At 40.0% G+C, this 18,358-nt stretch overlaps 1 protein-coding gene across 1 annotated transcript in view; it reads left to right on the top strand.

The window, feature by feature from the left end:
* The first annotated feature begins 911 nt into the window (after positions 1–911).
* The window catches only part of SLC35D1 (solute carrier family 35 member D1), a 49,321-nt gene continuing 31,874 nt past the window's right edge, over positions 912–18,358 (top strand). The window contains exons 1-8 of the mRNA XM_003265206.2: positions 912–1,498; positions 2,309–2,342; positions 2,440–2,526; positions 3,222–3,289; positions 4,800–4,871; positions 5,459–5,527; positions 7,942–8,044; positions 13,007–13,099. Coding sequence (XP_003265254.2) covers positions 1,296–1,498; positions 2,309–2,342; positions 2,440–2,526; positions 3,222–3,289; positions 4,800–4,871; positions 5,459–5,527; positions 7,942–8,044; positions 13,007–13,099 — 729 coding nt within the window. The 5' untranslated portion in view covers positions 912–1,295. The remainder of the gene's footprint in view (positions 1,499–2,308; positions 2,343–2,439; positions 2,527–3,221; positions 3,290–4,799; positions 4,872–5,458; positions 5,528–7,941; positions 8,045–13,006; positions 13,100–18,358) is intronic.

Here is an 18,358-nt window from a genome sequence, read left to right as displayed (position 1 = left end):
GGCTAATTTTTTTATTTTCTTGTAGAGACAGGGTCTCACTTTGTTGCCCAGGATGGTCTCAAACTCCTGGGCTCAGGCATTCTACCTGCTCCCAAAGTGCTGGCATTACAGGTGTGAACCACTATACCTGGTTTACCAAAATATAAAAATAAGAAAAAAAAAAAAAGAAGAAATTTAAAAAGATACAGACCAAGCACTTAGAAAAATAATTCAAAGCTCTTCTTTCCTAATCTATTAAAGTTCAATATATAATTTCTTTGCTTAAATCGATCATAATGATTTGCTTCTGTTATACAATAATGACTACCATTTACCGAAAACTAGCTCTTTGCTAGCTACACATCCACAGAGATCAGGTTCAGGGAGGTCATCTAATTGGTCCAAGACACACAATAAGGAGTGCGTGTGTTGGGGGGGGTGTCGTCATTTCTAGGAATCCTACAACTGGAAATCAAGTCTTTTAGGCTCCAAACACCTTGTGCTTTCACCAATCCCCACGCTGCTTATCTTGCTTTTTGGGATATGTCAACATTTTTCTTAAAACGAACAAAACTTCTTAATCTGAAAAGAAAGTATTGTTTGTTGTTTTCTGGGTTTAGAAGGTGTAAGAAGCCTGAGGCATTGCAGAATGAAATTTTCGTTGAGTGTTTACTGTTGATCCACATCTGATACTTTTGAAGGGTTTTTACCCCCTGCAAGAGAGGCTAAAAGAGCATTCAAAATTAGTCTAGACGCAGTGTACTCTAACTACTTGGCCGGCCACCTGTAACAGAGGGGAGGAGGGTCTGCACTTAGTTGCGGCAGTTATCCGGAGAATACGGCCTTCCAGCCCCTCTGCCACCAGACTCCCCCCGCCCCAGGTACGCGCCCCGCGGAGAGACCCAGCGCGTGCTCGTGCGCAGGCGCAGGGCGACTGTCATCCGGAGTCTGTGGTTTGTCGCCCGGCGCTCTAGTGTCTGGATGTAGTTCCCCTGGCTTCTCCTTGTCCGCCTCGGGCAGGGGGGTAGCCACTGCCCCTTCTCCAGGCTCTCTCCAACCCCTGCCCAGGCTAAGCCCGGCGCGGCCCTACCCTCTGACCCAGCGTTGCACAATGACCGGGCAAAGTCTCCAGGGGTGTGAACCCCGGCGTCCCTGCCCCTGGGCGGGGACGGGCGGCGGCCAAGCGGGGAGTGGAGGCGGCGAGCGCGCAGCTGGCCTAGTCTGCGGTCCCCAACTCCTCGAGTCCCCTGGGAGCCGCCGCTGCAGGCCCCCGAGCCGCTAGGCCCCGCCGCCAGGCCCGCGCCGCTGCGGCAGCCATGGCGGAAGTTCATAGACGTCAGCATGCTCGGGTTAAAGGAGAAGCCCCCGCGAAATCCTCCACACTCCGAGATGAGGAGGAGCTGGGGATGGCGTCGGCCGAAACGCTGACCGTGTTTCTGAAGCTGCTGGCCGCCGGCTTTTACGGCGTGAGCTCCTTCCTGATCGTGGTGGTGAATAAGAGCGTGCTCACCAACTACAGGTAGGGCCGAGGCGGCGGCGGCGGCGGCCGAGGCCGCGGAGGAGGAGCGGGCGGCGGCGGCGGGGCGGCGGCTCCCTGGACTTTGACTGCCAAAGTTAAAGCCGAACAAAGTTGGGCGGGAGCTGGGGAGGGCGGGCGGCTGACGCGCGCGGCCCGGGCAGCGGAGCCGGCCTGGCGGGCGGGCCTGTGGCCGGGGTCTGCTCCCTGCGCGGAGCTCCGGCCGGACCGGCACGTTTGGGGCTCGCCTGCCATGCCCTGGGCGCACCGCCCCGAAAACCTTGCCCTTCAAAGAGATGGAGCAAAGTGACTCGCTTTGTGACTTTTGAGCCCTTATGCCTGTCGATCAGGGAGGAGAGCAAGGGAAGCCTCCCTCCTCCGCAGCCTGGACAGGGGGCCGGGGCTTCGGTGTCCCCTGCACCCGTTGACAGCATCCTCACCCCCGCGGACAATTATTCCCTTGCTAACACTGGGACCCAGAGGCAGAAGTTGTTGTTTGTTTTTTTTTAAAGGTGTGTGAAACCGTTGCAGAGATCTGTATCTTCACTGCCTTGAGAAATCCTTTGCAGGCAGCGGACTGAAATTGTAGACTCGGACAAGATGAGACAAGCGGTCGCCCGAGGCTACATCAGCGGGGTGGCCTGACAACCAACCGGCAGGGAGTTTTCTCCCAAGATTTTTGTTTGATTTAGGGGCGGACGTTGGTGTGGCTTGTATCGGAATGCCTTATTAACGTTGCCGATGTGCAAATTGAATTCACGGAGCTAAGTTAGGTTTATTCTGATCTTGTTTTTTTCTTTGCCCTTTTTGTAGATTTCCCTCCTCACTATGTGTTGGACTTGGCCAGGTTAGTTGGAATTCTCACCATTACGTGGTTTATGTTGTTAGAACTTCTGTGTGTGTCTTTATGTGTAGAACAGTGAATCTGTGTTCTCTGTTTACAGATGGTGGCCACAGTGGCAGTTCTCTGGGTGGGAAAGGCGCTCAGAGTAGTCAAGTTTCCTGACCTTGACAGAAATGTACCTCGAAAGGTAAAAGAAGAAAAGCGATACTTTATTTTGTGAAATGAAGTCACTATGTATTAATATATTTTATCAGTGCCTTGCGTATTTAAAAATTGCGGCCTCAAAATTGCCCAGTCTAGAGTGGTTATAATGAATGTAAAGAATAAAAGTAGTAAGATGTGTCAAAGAAGGCCTACAATCTCTTTAAACTTAAGAGAAAAAATAACCTAGGAATATTCTTCTGTTTTTAATTAATGCACACTTGTTGAGAGTACAATAGTTTTGCAGTTTTTCTATCCATCTAATCTAGCCAGTGTATCCTGCATTCATTATTCTTTGGGCTTATTTTATACTGTCTGCCTCTGCTTGACTCCAAACGAAGATGAAATGCCCCTTTACTTTTTCTGCTGACATTAGAGCCATGGGCTCTAATACGTTATCATATTTTACAGCAAATGATGTTTCTGTCTCACATTGATCATATTCATATATTTCTGTCTTTTCTCCCTGCCTTCCTTCCTTTTTTTCTGCCATAGTAATGTTGTTTATCCAAGCATAAGTGTTGTTTGGGTGTTTGGGTGTCAAAATTGTGTATGATAACTAATCTTATGTTTTAAGTGGAAAAAATTTTGATCATATAAACAAAATTGTTTCTGTTTGAAAGGACCTTGTTTTAGCTATCTTTATTATTGAGTTTTGTTATCCCTTTTTAAATTTTCTAGACGTTTCCACTACCTCTACTATATTTTGGGAACCAAATCACGGGACTGTTCAGCACAAAGAAACTGAAGTATGGATAACTTTATTTTACTAGTGAGGTTAATATAATGTATTCTTAAAATTGTACTTGAATGTCAAATATTTAACACGTTGTTATTGATTCTGGAAAAAAATGAAAGGTCCAGAAAGCTTCTATTACTACTAAATAATGAAGGTGGTGCCAAAGGTTTTAGTTTATAGTTTATGCTCTTTTCTTTGAAGAGAAAGAGGAGTTTTTTGTTTTTGTTTTTTTTATGCCTCATTTTGATGTTAGAAGTCTTAAAATGTTATAAAATGCTATGATAGGAAATTTTTATTATTTTTCTAGAGCTACAATAGTGGAGATATATACTAGGCTTCTGGGATTTCAGTTCTTTAGTATAGTTCATAAATATTTTAGGCAACTTCCACACAGCAAAATTAGAGGGTAGGCACAAGAACTTTTGCAGTTTTTCTTTTAATGTGAAGTAAGGTAACATCAGCTAGAACCCTGATAAAAATATTATTAATATCTTACCCATGGCATATAACTATAGAGGCAACATACTTATTTTCAGAAAGAAGCAATAGCTCTCCTCTCCGTGGTAACACTATCTTTCCCTCTAACCTCCTGGTTTCTGGCTTCTGCTCTTATTGTAGTGTACATATCAGGTGTGTATGGTATTAAAATGACACAAATAGAGAAAACATTTAACAGAAACCCAGTGGCTTCACCACTACCGCACAAGCTAAAACCCTGGCATTGTAAAATAGAATGGAGAGATTTCTGAGGATCAGGGACAAGGTGTTTTTCATTGCTTCCTTTAAAACCCAAGAAACCTGACAGAATGACCAAGATGATATCTCTGAAGAGGGTTCCAAGGAAGTCAAATTTATCATGGGTGGGACATTTTTTTCCATTTCATTACCCACCAGGAAAGAAATGCAGGCCTTCTGCAAAGTGCCGCTTGTATAGAGTTTGCTTTTTTTCATCCATCTCATCCAACCATTCATTCACACCTATCTTTGATTGCTAGCTAAGTATAAGGCACTTTGGAGTGAGATAAGATATATTCAGAAATAAATATATTGCAAGAAGCTGTATGTTTGATTGGTACAAGCAAAATGCTCTGGGAATTTAGATGAAGACAAAATTACATCCACAAAAGGACAGTCAAGGCATTTCATGGGGTAAGATTTTCATAGATGGTTTTTGGGTGGTCTAGGGGGTGGGAAGGGATGTCAGACTAGTGAAAAAATGAGAAGGAAGCCCTTTTCTATTAAAAACTGACATATTTACAGCTTAGGGTTTTGCATAATTAGCAGAATAAAGTTTTGTAGTTAATTTAATGTTTGTCACTTCTAGTAGTTTTTTAAAAGCAACTCTTGTAGGCCTTCAAGTAGGAATTGTTTCTAGAGAGAAGCAGGGTTTAACCATAAATGAATCAGTATGGAATTTCCATAATGGAAGAATAGCATTATTTTAACTACCAATTTGGAAAATCTTAGTTTAAAACAAATCGTTAAATTCTATTTTACCTAATTATCTTTTTTTTTTCCAGCTTGCCAATGTTTACAGTTCTGAGAAGGTTCTCCATCCTGTTTACAATGTTTGCTGAAGGAGTTTTACTCAAGTGAGCTAAGTTTCTAATATATCTGTTCTTTAAATCACCTTGAAAAGGTGCCCAGCATATGTGAGATATTAAATTATTTGTCTTGTTCCTACCTTACCTTTTGAGAAGGTTAAGCAACCCTCTCTCTTGGCTGCTGGAATTGATAGTTTGTGGGAGTGGCAGTTGGGAAGGTTATGAATTGGAGTTGAAAATCTTATCTGAACATGAGATTTACATTCTAGAATTTCTGTACTACTGCCACTGGGAGAAGCTGGATCAGAATCATAGGTATAGGTTTTAAATAGTGTTCATGTCTTAGCTCCTTTTATTACAAATGAATGTGACATTTTTCTGTTAAATTCTACTTTACAAAAATTCAAACTCACTAATAATAACAATAGGTGAAAATTTCAAAAGTGGGTATAATAACTGATATAACAATAAATTTTTGCTTTATCAAAGGGGTTCTTTTAAACGTCCAGTTTCTCAGAAATGTTTAAAATATGATTGTTTATAGCTTTTGAGAAAGCATATCATATTTTTTGCTTCTGTTGTAAAATGAGTGTGGGAATAAAGTCGTGTGTATTTTAACATTTTTTATTTTGTAGGAAGACTTTTTCTTGGGGTATTAAAATGACTGTATTTGCAATGATTATTGGAGCCTTCGTAGCTGCCAGGTAAGATGCGGGCCTATGACTAGCACGTTATAAATTGTCAATAATTATTGATAATAAATGATTACTTATCAATAACAATTTTTTATAGCCTAAGTAAGAATTATATCTTTGAAAAGCATCTAGAAGACTCTTGAAAAGGTTAAATCTTTTTGGCTGTATTAAGATAAAGGTTGACAAAAATAAGATTCTTGGGATTGTTAAAATTTAAATTGATGTAATTTAGAATTTGTTACTGTCGTTGTGCTGAGCACATAGCATGTGCCACACAATATGTTTGGCATTTTACACATCTTATTATGTATTCCTCACAACACCTCTGAGAGGTACGGGTATAATTTTCCTATTTTATAGTTGAAGAAACTAAAACTTAAGTTCAGTAACTTGTTTAAGGTCACAGAGCTAATGGCAGAGCTGAAATTTGAATCTGTGGCTTTCTTCAGAGCCTGTGTGTTTTTATAAACCATGTGGCATTTCTTTTTTTTTTTTTTTTTTTTTGAGACAGAGTCTTGCTCTGTCGCCAGGGTGGAGCCCAGTGGCGGGATCTTGGCTCACTGCAAGCTCCTCCTCCCGGGTTCACGCCATTCTCCTGCCTCAGCCTCCCGAGTAGCTGGGACTACAGGTGCCCTTCACCACGCCCGGCTAATTTTTTGTATTTTTGGTAGAGACGGAGTTTCACCATGTTAGCCAGGATGGTCTCGATCTCCTGACCTCGTGATGCGCCCGCCTTGGCCTCCCAAAGTGCTGGGATTACAGGCGTGAGTCACCACGCCTGGCCTGGCATTTCTTAATTTTGCATGCTGCTAAAGAAAAGCATGTCTCCTCTTCTGTGAGGTGAGGAAAATGACTGTGAAACATTTGCTTGCCTTTTCGAATAATGAATAATAACATTGCTTTAATTGGCCTCACATAAGATATGTCACAAATGCCATAACTTAGATATTCTATTAGGTTATTAAAGCTTTTCCCATTTTTCTTAAGTTTTAAAATACATGAGGAAAATGTATACCCTACAGACTGAGAAAATTATAATGATTGCTAGAAGTCTTCTACAACATTTTAATCAGCCCAGGGCATGCATATATGTATTTGCTAATGCCACACATTCTGCCAGACATATGTTTTCCATCCAGGAGTTCCAGTGTACTTCTTGAATTGACTCATTTACCTTCATCACATTCCCGTCGTATAGGTGGAAGAAAATATTATCAGTCCAGTCCTGTTTTACAAGTCCAATCTCCAAGTAAAATTTCATTCTAAAAAAAAGAGAGTGGCATAATTGGTTACTGGAAATTGGCTATATAGCTAACTGCTTTTCCTTCTATGTCATATTCCCCCCTTGGAGAAAAATTCTATACTAGCCTCTTACCTTTCTTTTTAGAGGTGCCCTGCTAGTCTTTGAAACGTTTCCTTGAAGCTGATGGGACCCAAAATTGTACCAAACAACAGGGGTACCTCAGGGCTTTCTTGGGTCTACAAAAAACTTCTGAAAAGGATTACTGTCCGGACCAGCCTTATCTGGTTAGATCCTTTGACTTGGAAAAAGATTGAAAGGAAGGGAACTCAGACCTCTGAAGTCAGTCAGAAGGTTGTTAGACTGCTTGGGTAGGGAGTGTGCATTAAGTTAGTCCTGCCTAAAATTGCACTGGCATAGAATTATTAGATAAGTCTTGGTTCCCATACAGTATCTCTGCAAACATAGTCTGTGGAGCCACTATTTTAGCTAGGGTGCTGAAGTATGCTGAAGGTATACCTTTCTCAGATTTTCATTTATTCTGTTTAATTTACTAAATTCTTATCTTGTGCCTGGTACTCTAAGTTCCAGAAATTTTCAGTTTCCTTAAACCCCCCAAGTTATACTTCACAGGTTCATTCAGCAATTATTTAAGTATTTGAGTTCCTGCTAGGTGCTTAGACATTGTTCTAGCTTGATCTCAGAACTAACCATGATCCACACTTCAGAAATTTCACCCAGGGGCCCAACTACCTATGCAAGATAGTCCTACCTTCCATGTGGACCTTCAGAAAATGACTAGTTAACGGCCTTGTCCTTTTGGTTTTCTTGTCTATGAAATTGAGCTCTGCCTGCTTCTGCCTGCTTCACAGATGTACTTAATGGTAATCTGGTGCTTTTTGTCATCTGGCTTTGAATGCAGAGCAGTGTGCTATTAAATTACATGAATGATTGTTGCTAATTATGTGTTTAAATGTTAGTGCCTCTTATTTCTGAGGAATCCCTTATTGAGGTGAAATTGCAAACTATGACCAGAAATCAGGAAATACTAGTAGCTGATACAATGCCTGATATTCACTTCCCTAGATGAGCATATGTTCTTGTAAATATTTTAGCTCATATCTATTTAAAATTAAATGCCTGTTCTTTAAGTTGTTCTTAAGCTGTTGCTTATGTTTTGCAGCTCTGACTTGGCATTTGATCTGGAAGGATATGTTTTTATTCTGATAAACGATATCCTGACAGCAGCAAATGGTGCATACGTAAAACAAAAATTAGATTCAAAAGTAAGTAGCAATCTAAAGCTTTAACAGATGTGTACTGATGTTGGAATGTCAATTCATCGGAGAAAAAGTGGGGAATAAAGAAAGTACTTACCAGGGATGAGAAAGACATAGTGGCTCTCTGAGGGTAAAATTCCTGTACTTTGGTGTTCATATAAGAAACTTTATTTTTTAATTAATTAGCAATTAGGTTTTATTCCAGGCTTTTCTGGGATTGCATGAATTTTGACTTCGTGTGGGGTAGGGAAAGTAAAGCGTGTTCACTGCAGTGTCTTTAAATGTTCATGGCTGTATTCTAGAGGACTTTCCGGGGGACCTGGGAGGCAGAAAGAGAACTACCTGGAAACCTTTGGGCAGACTTGAAGGGAAATGAATGTTGGAAGGGGCTGCAAAACAAAAATGGCCTTTATGTATTTGCCCTATAAATAATGGGAAATTTTAGGGAGCATTAGTATCTCTGTCTCTCTTAGGGGCAACCAGTGTTTCCTGGCCTGGGCTTTACCAGATATTGTTTATTTGTTTACTATATGCTTTAAATATATTATTTTTAGATCAAGCCAGATTGTTAGCTGAGTATTTGAATCTATTGCTTTTGTAACATTATGTTATGAGATTACATTACTGTAAGAAACAACTAAATGGACCTCAACTTTATATATCCCAGGGTTGCTAATTGAAGGAATTGTCCTTGATATCATAATGTATCCTATATGAGGACTCATATGAGATACTTATCTTAGATGTCACCATAGTTTTTCCTGAGCAGCTGGTACATTTTTATCTCATAATTACATCTTGTAACTGACCATGACTTTATCTTATTTTCCTACCCATATTTTCTCTTTAGTCAGATGACTTTAACTGCTTAGTTTTTAGTCTTTTCTATTATGTGTAGAATGTTTCTGAAACTACTTAAGCTCCTTTTTGGGAGCTTAGATAATAAATAAATACAAGTGTCCTACCTGCTTGATAGTACTATTAGTATTGAATTGACCTTGTCTTGGTCAGGGGCTTTGCCTGCTCCTCTAGAAAAGAAGTATGGATTGAATGTCTATCCCAGTAGGTTTCATTATTTTGCAGATATTTTTTGTTTGTTTGTTTGTGTGTTTTTGGAATAGGCTTGAAGAACCAAGGACAGTGTTGATTTGTTTCCAGTCCATTTTCTTTAAATATACATGTCTTGGCCTCCATTTATTTGCTTTGATGAATCTATATGATGGTTGCGTTTTAATGGAAGCTACTAGTAAGAATTTTTATCTTTTTAAAATAGCTAGAGAAAAGGTAGCAGTTAGTGATTGATCTTACTCTTTTCTTCAGCCCACTTGCTGCTTTGGAAAATAGATACTATTAATGACATTTTATTTGTCCAGCAGCTTCAGTTGTCTAAAACAGCACTGTTAATAGAATTTTCTGTGACATTGGAAATTTATATTTCTGCTTTCCATTAACTGGTCATTAGCCATGCATGACCCTTGAGCACTTGAAAATAACTGAGAAACTGAAATCAGTAGTTTTATGTGATTATAATTAAATTGAAATAGCTACATGTGGCTAGTGGCTACCATATTAGTACAATCTATAGTATATCCCAGAACCTAGAAAAAAAATCAAGAAAGTTTCTGAGTGTTTTATTCCTAGGAGAGCCCTTCAGTTTCTCACTTAGAAATGACTATGACTTATTTGTACTAGAACTTTTAAGTTCATTGATTACTTCTCCTAGCTCATATCTTACAAGCAACAAAATAGAAGGCAGAAATCTATTTAGAGGCAGAGAAGTTTACCAGCAGTATAAAAGGTCAGCTAACAAGAGAAACAGTCAGATTATAAAAGACAGAAATACTGAAGAAGAAAAAAAAGATGTAGGGTGTATTAAACAGCTGTAAGGGCAACACTGAATAAGAACATAATACATAAACCTAATAATACAGATTTATGATGCATAACAGTGTATCATAAGACATAATAATACATGTTTATGATGATGCCCTAAGTCTAGTTTTAGTCAGTGTACTTTATTTAAGAAGGCAGGGAGAAAGACATTCAAAGCAATTAAAATGTATAAAGAAAAACGGAAGTTTTGGCATTTAAGTTTTTGCTGTTTGTCAGTTACTGGGTGATGTGTATTTGTGTGTATATGTGCCTCCATGCATATCCTCTACTTCCTGGATAACACTCATGCCTCTGGCTGACTGGGCACCCTTCTTAAAGGTTGTCCCAGTATGGCTTTTTTTTTGCTGCCGTACACATTTACACTGATGCTTGTGGTGACCATAAGCAATCAGTTACTTGGTTTATCCCAGAGGCAGTAAGGCAGTACGGCCATGCTGAGGTGCTTTTTAATACATCAGGAGTTTTCTTGTTTTCTTTTGTTTTTAGAAGTAGAGAAACAAGAATGGCTACTCCATAGGCAGGGCAGCCAATCAGGAGTTTTATTACTGATAATATCAGGACTGCTTACAATCATAGTCCATCGAGTATGAGTCATACGGCATAAAGATTTTGTGCTGCATTTTAGACCTGAATGTAGCTATCGAATTTAAAACCTTTTAACTTTAAAATATTACATAAAATAATGCGTGTTTATGATAGAAGTAGTAGAAAACATGAATAAGCAAGAGGAAGAAAACATAAATCTCCCTTAATACTATCATCGAGTGAGAAGCACTGTTTTGGTGGATATCCTTTATTGTGTGTGTATGTGTATGTGTGTGCACACTTATCTATATGTTAAAATTTTAAGCAAAAGAAGGATGATATATTTTCTAACTTGTATTTTTCACTTAGTACCATTTCTTGAACACCTTTTTATGTCAATCAGCATCATTAAAAATTTTTAGTGGTTGTGTAGTATTTCACTGTACAGCTAGTTATAGTCTAATCATCTAATCAGATAGTTTTCCTTCGGGTTTTTTTTTTTTTTTTTTTTTTTTTTTTTTTTTTTTTTTTGAGATGGAGTCCCACTCTGTCGCCCAGCCTGGAGTGCAGTGGCACATCAGCTCACTGCAACCTCTGTCTCCTGGGTTCAAGTGATTCTTGTGCCTCAGCCTCTTGAATAGCTGGGATTACAGGTATGCACCACCACGCCAGGCTAATTTTTGTATTTTTATTAGAGACGGGGTTTCTGTATGTTGGCCAGGCTGGTCTCAAATTCCTGACCTCAGGCGATCCGCCTGTCTTGGCCTCCCCAGGTGCTGGGATGACAGGCATGAGCCACTGCACCCAGCCTAATCAGCTAGTTTTCTATTGTTGGGTATTTATTTTCAGTTTTTCAGTGCTGCTTTTGAGAAGGCAGCTCGACTTTTCTCATCAGTCAGTAATCTTTCAATCACAGGAGTTAGGCAAGTGTTATGCCCCGATCCTTACCACTCCCTCACTGTCCCCACTTCCCACCTCTCAAACCCTGGCCCGCATTTTCAGGAGACTGCTTCATGCTGAATGTCCCAGAAGTGTGTGAATCAAAGGTGGACTCAGAGTTCTTATGGGCTTCCTGTGTTTGAAGATGTGTGTTGTCCTTTGTTGCTCCCCAGTAGCTAAGAACCCAGTGAGTCATATTGTGTTCTGGCAGTTGTAGTTATAGTAATCTTAATCTTCATTGTACTTCATACACATTTTCGGAAATACTTCACTGAGAAGTGCTGTCTGTTGGTATTGGTCTAGGCTTGAGTCTGTGTGTCTGAATCTGGCCATCTTTTTTTGTTTGTTTGCTTTGTGCTTTTTGTTTGTTTTGTTTTTGAGCCAGGGTCTTGCTCTGTTGCCCAAGTTGGAATGCAGTGGCACAATCAGAGCTCACTGCAGCCTCCCTTGGATTCCTGGGTTCAAGGGATCCTCCCACCTTAGTCTCCTGAGTAGCTGGGACTACAGGTGCACACCACCATTCCTGGCTATTTTTTTTTTTTTTTAATTTAAAATAGGTTCTTGCTCTGTTACCCAGGTTGGAGTACAGTGGCACAATCTCAGTCTTGGCTCACTGCAGCCTTGAACTCCCAGGCTCAAGTGATCCACCCACATCAGCCTCCCCAGTAGCTGGGATCTACAGAAATGTGCCACCATGCTCAGCTAGGTTTTTTTTTTTTTTTTTTTTTTTGAGATGGAGTATCTCACTCTGTCATCTAGGCTGAAGTGCAATGGCACGATCTTGGTTCACTGCACCTCCACCTCCTGGGTTCAAGCGATTCTCCCGCCTCAGCCTCCCAAGTAGCTGGGATTACAGGCACCCGCCATCATGCCCAGCTAATTTTTGTATTTTTGTAGAGACAGTTTCACTATGTTGGCCAGGCTGGTCTTGAACTGCTGACCTCAGGTGATCTGCCTGCCTCAGCCTCCCAAAGTGCTGGGATTACAGGCGTGAGCCACCGCGCCTGGCTGTTGTTGTATTTTTTGTAGAGACAGTGTTTCACCATGTTGCCCATGCTGGTCTTGAACTCCTGGGCTCAAGCAATCTATCCACCTCAGCCTCCCAAAGTGCTAAGTTTACAGGTGTGAGCCACTGTATCCAGCCTCATCCATCTTTCTTAAATGACACTGTGCTAGGCTTCTGAAAAGCCCAAGACATACTCAGTGACTCTTGATTCAGTTCTGGAAAGAGAATGGCTTCAGAGAGATGTTTTGATATTGGTGTGTGTGTGTTTGTGTGTGTTTTTGTGTGTGTGTATGTGTTCAAAATAACCTCTTTTCTACTTGCTATTTTGAGGCAGCCAGTAGTCATTTTTATTTCTCTGATCTTAAGCACTTGAGGAATTTATTTCAAGTAAGTATAAAATTTTGTAAGTTTGCTTTGTTTGGTCTTGAAAGTTTAGATTATTTCTTAATGTTTGCAAAACTTCTAACTTAATTTATTTGCTGTGTATGTTGTAGGGGAGGGTGTGTGTCTTTGTGTATTTAAGTGTAGTTTGAGTGGTATTTTGTACAGTGTTGTATCTGCTAGAACCAAATGCAGATGAAACACCTAATTATTTACTGTCCTAGGAGCTGGGAAAATACGGACTGCTCTATTACAACGCACTGTTCATGATTCTGCCCACCCTGGCCATTGCGTATTTCACAGGAGATGCACAAAAGGTAGGACTTTCTAATTATGGCTTAATGGCTTACGTTGATGAACTGCATTATTATTTATGATGAAAAGATAGACTTTGTTGTTCACAAGAAATATGCTTATTAAGTGACCAAAAACTGAGCATTTACTCTTTAAATTGCTAATGTCACGCTAACCTCTTTTCTTGGCATAAACATTGGATAGTACTGAGATGACTCAAAATAGCTCTGCTGTCAACATAAAAATAGTGCTTGCCAGCTAGTGCCCTTTTCTTACATGCCAGAAGGATAGAGGAAGGGAATTTTTACATTTCTGCTAAACTATAAAATAGGAATAGTAGTAAACTATCCTTGAGAAACAAAAATCTTGAAATAGTAAAATTCTCCAAATCCTAAACAAAATGCTAGGCATTGCTAGAAGTTCTCAGTTTTAGTGTACAGTTGTCATCCTGGTTTAACTCCCAACTTGGTTTTTTTTTTTTTTCCTCAGGAGATATTTAGCATTGTGTGGCAACTTAACCATATAAAGAACAACTAATATAGTAGTTTACCAGTTTTCTGCAAATGTCTAGCTAAATAAATACAGAATAGAGTAGTAAAATAAATCTGGAGAAGAATTTTTCTCTAAAACAAGCCCATATAGGAGACCAATTGATAACATATTGTTAGAATTCACAAAATTCTGTAAACTAAATGGAAGCCCAGAATTATGGCAAGGATTTCTGTACCAAGATTCCTTCTAATGATTCCCCTGGCTAGTAACTTCTTCAGAATAAGTATGTTGGTCATTTACTCTAAAGACTGTGATTTTTACAAATTTGTGGGAGCTAAAATAAAAGAGATTTTTAAAAGCAGTTGGACTATTAAATTGTTCTTGAACCAAAGGCTGGAGACTGACAGCTTATGAAGCTGTTTCCCCCCCGCCCCACCCCACCCCCATCATACCTCTTTCTTTTAAAGAACTGGTACAGGTCATCTTGAATATATGTGTAAATGTTTTAATGAACTGTGACTTACCTGCCAGCAGGCCTAAAAATGACACCAAAGTAGGAAACAGCTATTTCTCTAATAAAGAGTATTGAATAAGTATTTTGTGGCTGTGAAAAAAAATGGGGCAAGAAACTAACATTTATTGAATCCCTATTATGTGTTAGTCACTTTATATGTTTAATATAATGTAGTTTTTATAACAGTCAAGAAAATTTTAATTATACCTATTTTACTAACGTGGAAGGAGAGGTTCAGAGAGACTAAGAAACTTGTCCAGTGTCATACTATTGGGGAATAGTGGAGTCAAGATTTAAATCCAACCCTGACTCCAAAGGCTGTGGGCTTTGGAGCAGACTAGCGACTAGCAGAAGCACCCCTCACTCTCCAGCTTTGGGACAAGAATATGGTGTGATATATGGTTCTAAATCTTGAGGCCAATCTGAGAAAGCTGGAAGAATTAATTTGCTTAGGGAATGTATAAAGTTTCTTTTAGCAGACTTTGAACCAAATGGACTAAGAGAGCAATTTGTATGGCCCTTTGGAGGGAGAGTAATCTAGGTCAAGGAAGAGCAGGTTCCAAGTCCTGAGGTGAGAGTGCTTAGCATTTTTTAAATGGGCAAATACCAGGAAAAGTCAAAGTGGGCCTTGAAGAATGTGGAGGAAGAGAAACAAAAGGTACATTCCAGATAGAACTAACAGCATGAGCACAGGTACACCTGCAAAGACCAGACTCTTCAAATTAGAAGGTAGAAGTCAAAGACCTTAGAAACATTAGCAGAGACCTTAGAGAGCATCTGGTTTGAGCCTCTTATTTCATAGTTGGGGAAACTGGGCCCCAGAGAGGACTAGATTTTTAAATTCTAAGCAGGTGTTATTACCATTCCCATCATACCACACCCCGATTCCTTCTAAATTAGGACCAATGCTAGACACAAGAATTTGACATTTACTCTGCAGGTAGTGACAAGTCCTTAAAAGTTTGTGACAAAGGGCTAGGTGCAGTGGCTCCCGCCTGTAATCCTAGCGCTTGGGGAGGTGAGCAGATTGCTTGAGCCCAGGAATTCAAGACCAGGCTGGGCAACATGGCAAAACCCCATCTCTACAAAAAATTCCAAAAAAATTAGCACGTGTGGTCGGATGTGTCTGTAGTCCCAGCTACTGGGGAGGCTGAGGTGGGAGGATCACTTGAGCCCAGGAGGTCGAGGCTGCAGTGAGCCATGATTGTGCCACTGCACTCCAGCCTGGGTGACAAAGCAAGACCGTGTCTCAAAAAAAAAAAAATTGTAAGTGGTACAGTGGGGAGGATTTTGGGCTCTCAGAATGCAGAAAACTAGCTACCTCCAGTTCTGTGCCTGACCACCATCTGACTTTGGATAAATCCCTTCTGATCTCCCACCTAGCTTTATCATTTGTAAAATGAGTCTCTAGGTACAGCCCTTTCTGGGATTGAGACAGAGTTTCTGAGGAGTAAAAGCCATGTCATTGTGGAAACAGGCAGCTATTCTCACAGCTGGCATGAGCCCACTACTCCCCAATAATCAGTGCTGATAAACTGCTCTCATTTGTTGGACTGCAGACTTTTCTGACCCACTTTGAATGGGGGCCACTTTGAAGGGAAACTTTCTATGTATTGAATGAAAAGATCTCCAAGATAAATGGTTAAATGAAAAAGCACAGTGCCAAATGGTGCATATGGTATCCTACCTTTTGGGTAAAATAAAAAGAAAAATAAGAATACCCCCCACACCCCCACGCACACACACACACACACACACACACACACAATTTTTTCACTTATTTAAATAAAGAAAGTCTGGAAAAATATACATGAAACTAATAAATAATTTTTGTGCATATTGTGGGAACAGGGTAAGTAGAACAGGAATGGGAGACTTCTCAAACTATTCATCTTTCTATATTTTTTTGATTATAGGACCATGTAAATGTATTTAAAAACTATATCAAAGGAACAATAAGGAAAAGATAGTTTTTCTATAAATGACTACTATCGTGTGGTTAACCCTAAATTTGAAAATAACTGGGGACGTGGCAGGTCAGTTTGTTATTATCCTAAGTTGCAGACTCCTGACCCACATTGCAAATTGAAGCAAAATCGATGCAAATTATTCTGAAAGTCTCACTGTTAAATTTAGTAGGCAGAAGAGGGAAAACTTCCCTTTGTTAGGACAAGAATCCAACAAGGGGGCTCTGAAAGGTCAGCTCCGCAGAGAGGCAGGAGTTGGATACAGCAGTTAATGCGGTTGATACAGCCTTTAAGCAAGAGTTGGAGGCCAAGGATGAAAAAAACGAAATTATAATACCATAAAAATGTAAAGGAAAGTTCCAGTTGAAAAATTCATCCTAGTGGGCACATAATGCAACGTCTTGGCAAAGCATTTTGAGAAACCAAACTAGTGTGTGTGTGTGTGTGTGTGTGTGTGTGTGTGTGTGTGTATACATATTTAAAGTTTATCCAAGGTTCTCAAAGTTCTGGGTTTACCAGAAACCAAGGAACAAATAAATATATCCAGCACTTAGTTTTTAAAACATGTATCTTCTAACTTAAAAACATTTTCTTAAACTATGCCTCTTGTAAAAACCAGCTTACTGTTTTTTTTTGTTTTTGAGACGGAGTCTCGCTCTGTCGCCCAGGCTGGAGTGCAGTGGCGCGATCTCGGCTCACTGCAAGCTCCGCCTCCCGGGTTCACGCCATTCTCCTGCCTCAGCCTCTCCGAGTAGCTGGGACTACAGGCGCCTGCCACCACGCCCGGCTAATTTTTTGTATTTTTAGTAGAGACGGGGTTTCACCGTGGTCTCGATCTCCTGACCTCGTGATCCGCCCGCCTCGGCCTCCCAAAGTGCTGGGATTACAAGCGTGAGCCACCGCGCCTGGCCGCTTACTGTTAATAAAAGATACCTAGTTAACATAGATAAAGGCCGAGTGGACATCACTTGACCAATGACTTTCCAAAGCATCAGTACAGACTGTGTTTAAACTTACTAATTGCTACCTCCAGATGGGATTTTTTTTAGTGCAAAGCCAGTGATTCAGTCACAGGAGTTGGAGCTTGGCTTTCTGGCAGCACACCCTGCTAGGTGTTCTTACATAGGGATGGAAGAACAGACCCCTTGCTGTAGATCTCACAAGGCTAGTTCTGTGGTACACTGTATAATGTCTCCATTATATCACTGGCTAAATTACATGGTTTAGGGGAGTTATAGGAAAAGTTGCTGCACAAATTATCTGCCTGGAGGTGTCTCATACTAAGCATTGCTGACTAAATAATGAAGAAATTTTAGGCTGTTAAATTAGCCTGTTTAGAATTATTCGTCTTTTCTGGATTGCTCTGTGGACCATACAGATTGATTTTCAGACTCTGAATTATTCTCACCACATAGAGACAGATTCCTTCTGTTTTCTGGGCCTTGGTGTTCCCATATGTAAAACAGGTGGGTTGGGTCAATTATTCTTTAGTTATGAATGAATAGGCCTTTCTCTTTGCCAGTATATTATTTGACTGACACTGTTACGTTTTTAACCATTCTTACCTCTGAGATATCTCTTTTTAAATAGGAGCAAGTGACCTACTTGGCAAGCTGGAATGTGTAGTTTTGACATGATCTGTAGATTTTATTTTATATAGGTGGCACCACTGACATTATCTTCTTTCTGCCTTAGCAAGTTTCCTAACAGTTTACTTTCAGATAAGGATTCAATTTTTTCTTAGTAATTTTTCAGGGAAAGAATTTTTGGAATAGAATATCATTTATTAATCTTTTTTCTTTACCATGACATGCAAACTCAGTGGTTTATTTTTAGACTTCATGGTGAACAGAGATGTATCAAAACACTAAGAAAATATCTGTCACACTTTGGATTTTAGTTCAGATTTCAAATGAGTTGATGACTCAGAAATGGGGAATGGTTGCCTCAAGTGGACATTGAAACTTTTCCATATTTCTGACTAGATTAGGGTTGGTAAATTGTAAATTGGTGCTAAGTTATCCTGTGCTCTTTGTAGACATTACCAAGTAGTCACAACACTAGCCTGAGACTGCTTACCAAGACAGGAGTCTGGACAGCCAGAATCAGTTGATCAGAGCTGGTACAAAAGACAAAATCTGATTGCATCCCTGGATGAGAGTTTAGCCTTTGTATTGATTGTGTAGTTTTTGTACTAATCTTACTCAGATACTCCCTTTCTCTCTTAGTTTCCTTAACCTAGGCAACAAAAAAAAACAAAAATTTTTAAAATTAAAAATTTTTTCAAATATTTTTATATAACTAAAAGT

The sequence above is a fragment of the Nomascus leucogenys genome, chromosome 5, assembly GCF_006542625.1.
Source record: "Nomascus leucogenys isolate Asia chromosome 5, Asia_NLE_v1, whole genome shotgun sequence".
Taxonomy (NCBI): domain Eukaryota; kingdom Metazoa; phylum Chordata; class Mammalia; order Primates; family Hylobatidae; genus Nomascus; species Nomascus leucogenys.
Note: the sequence above shows the minus strand (reverse complement) of the source record. Positions and strands in the feature narration are given on the sequence as shown.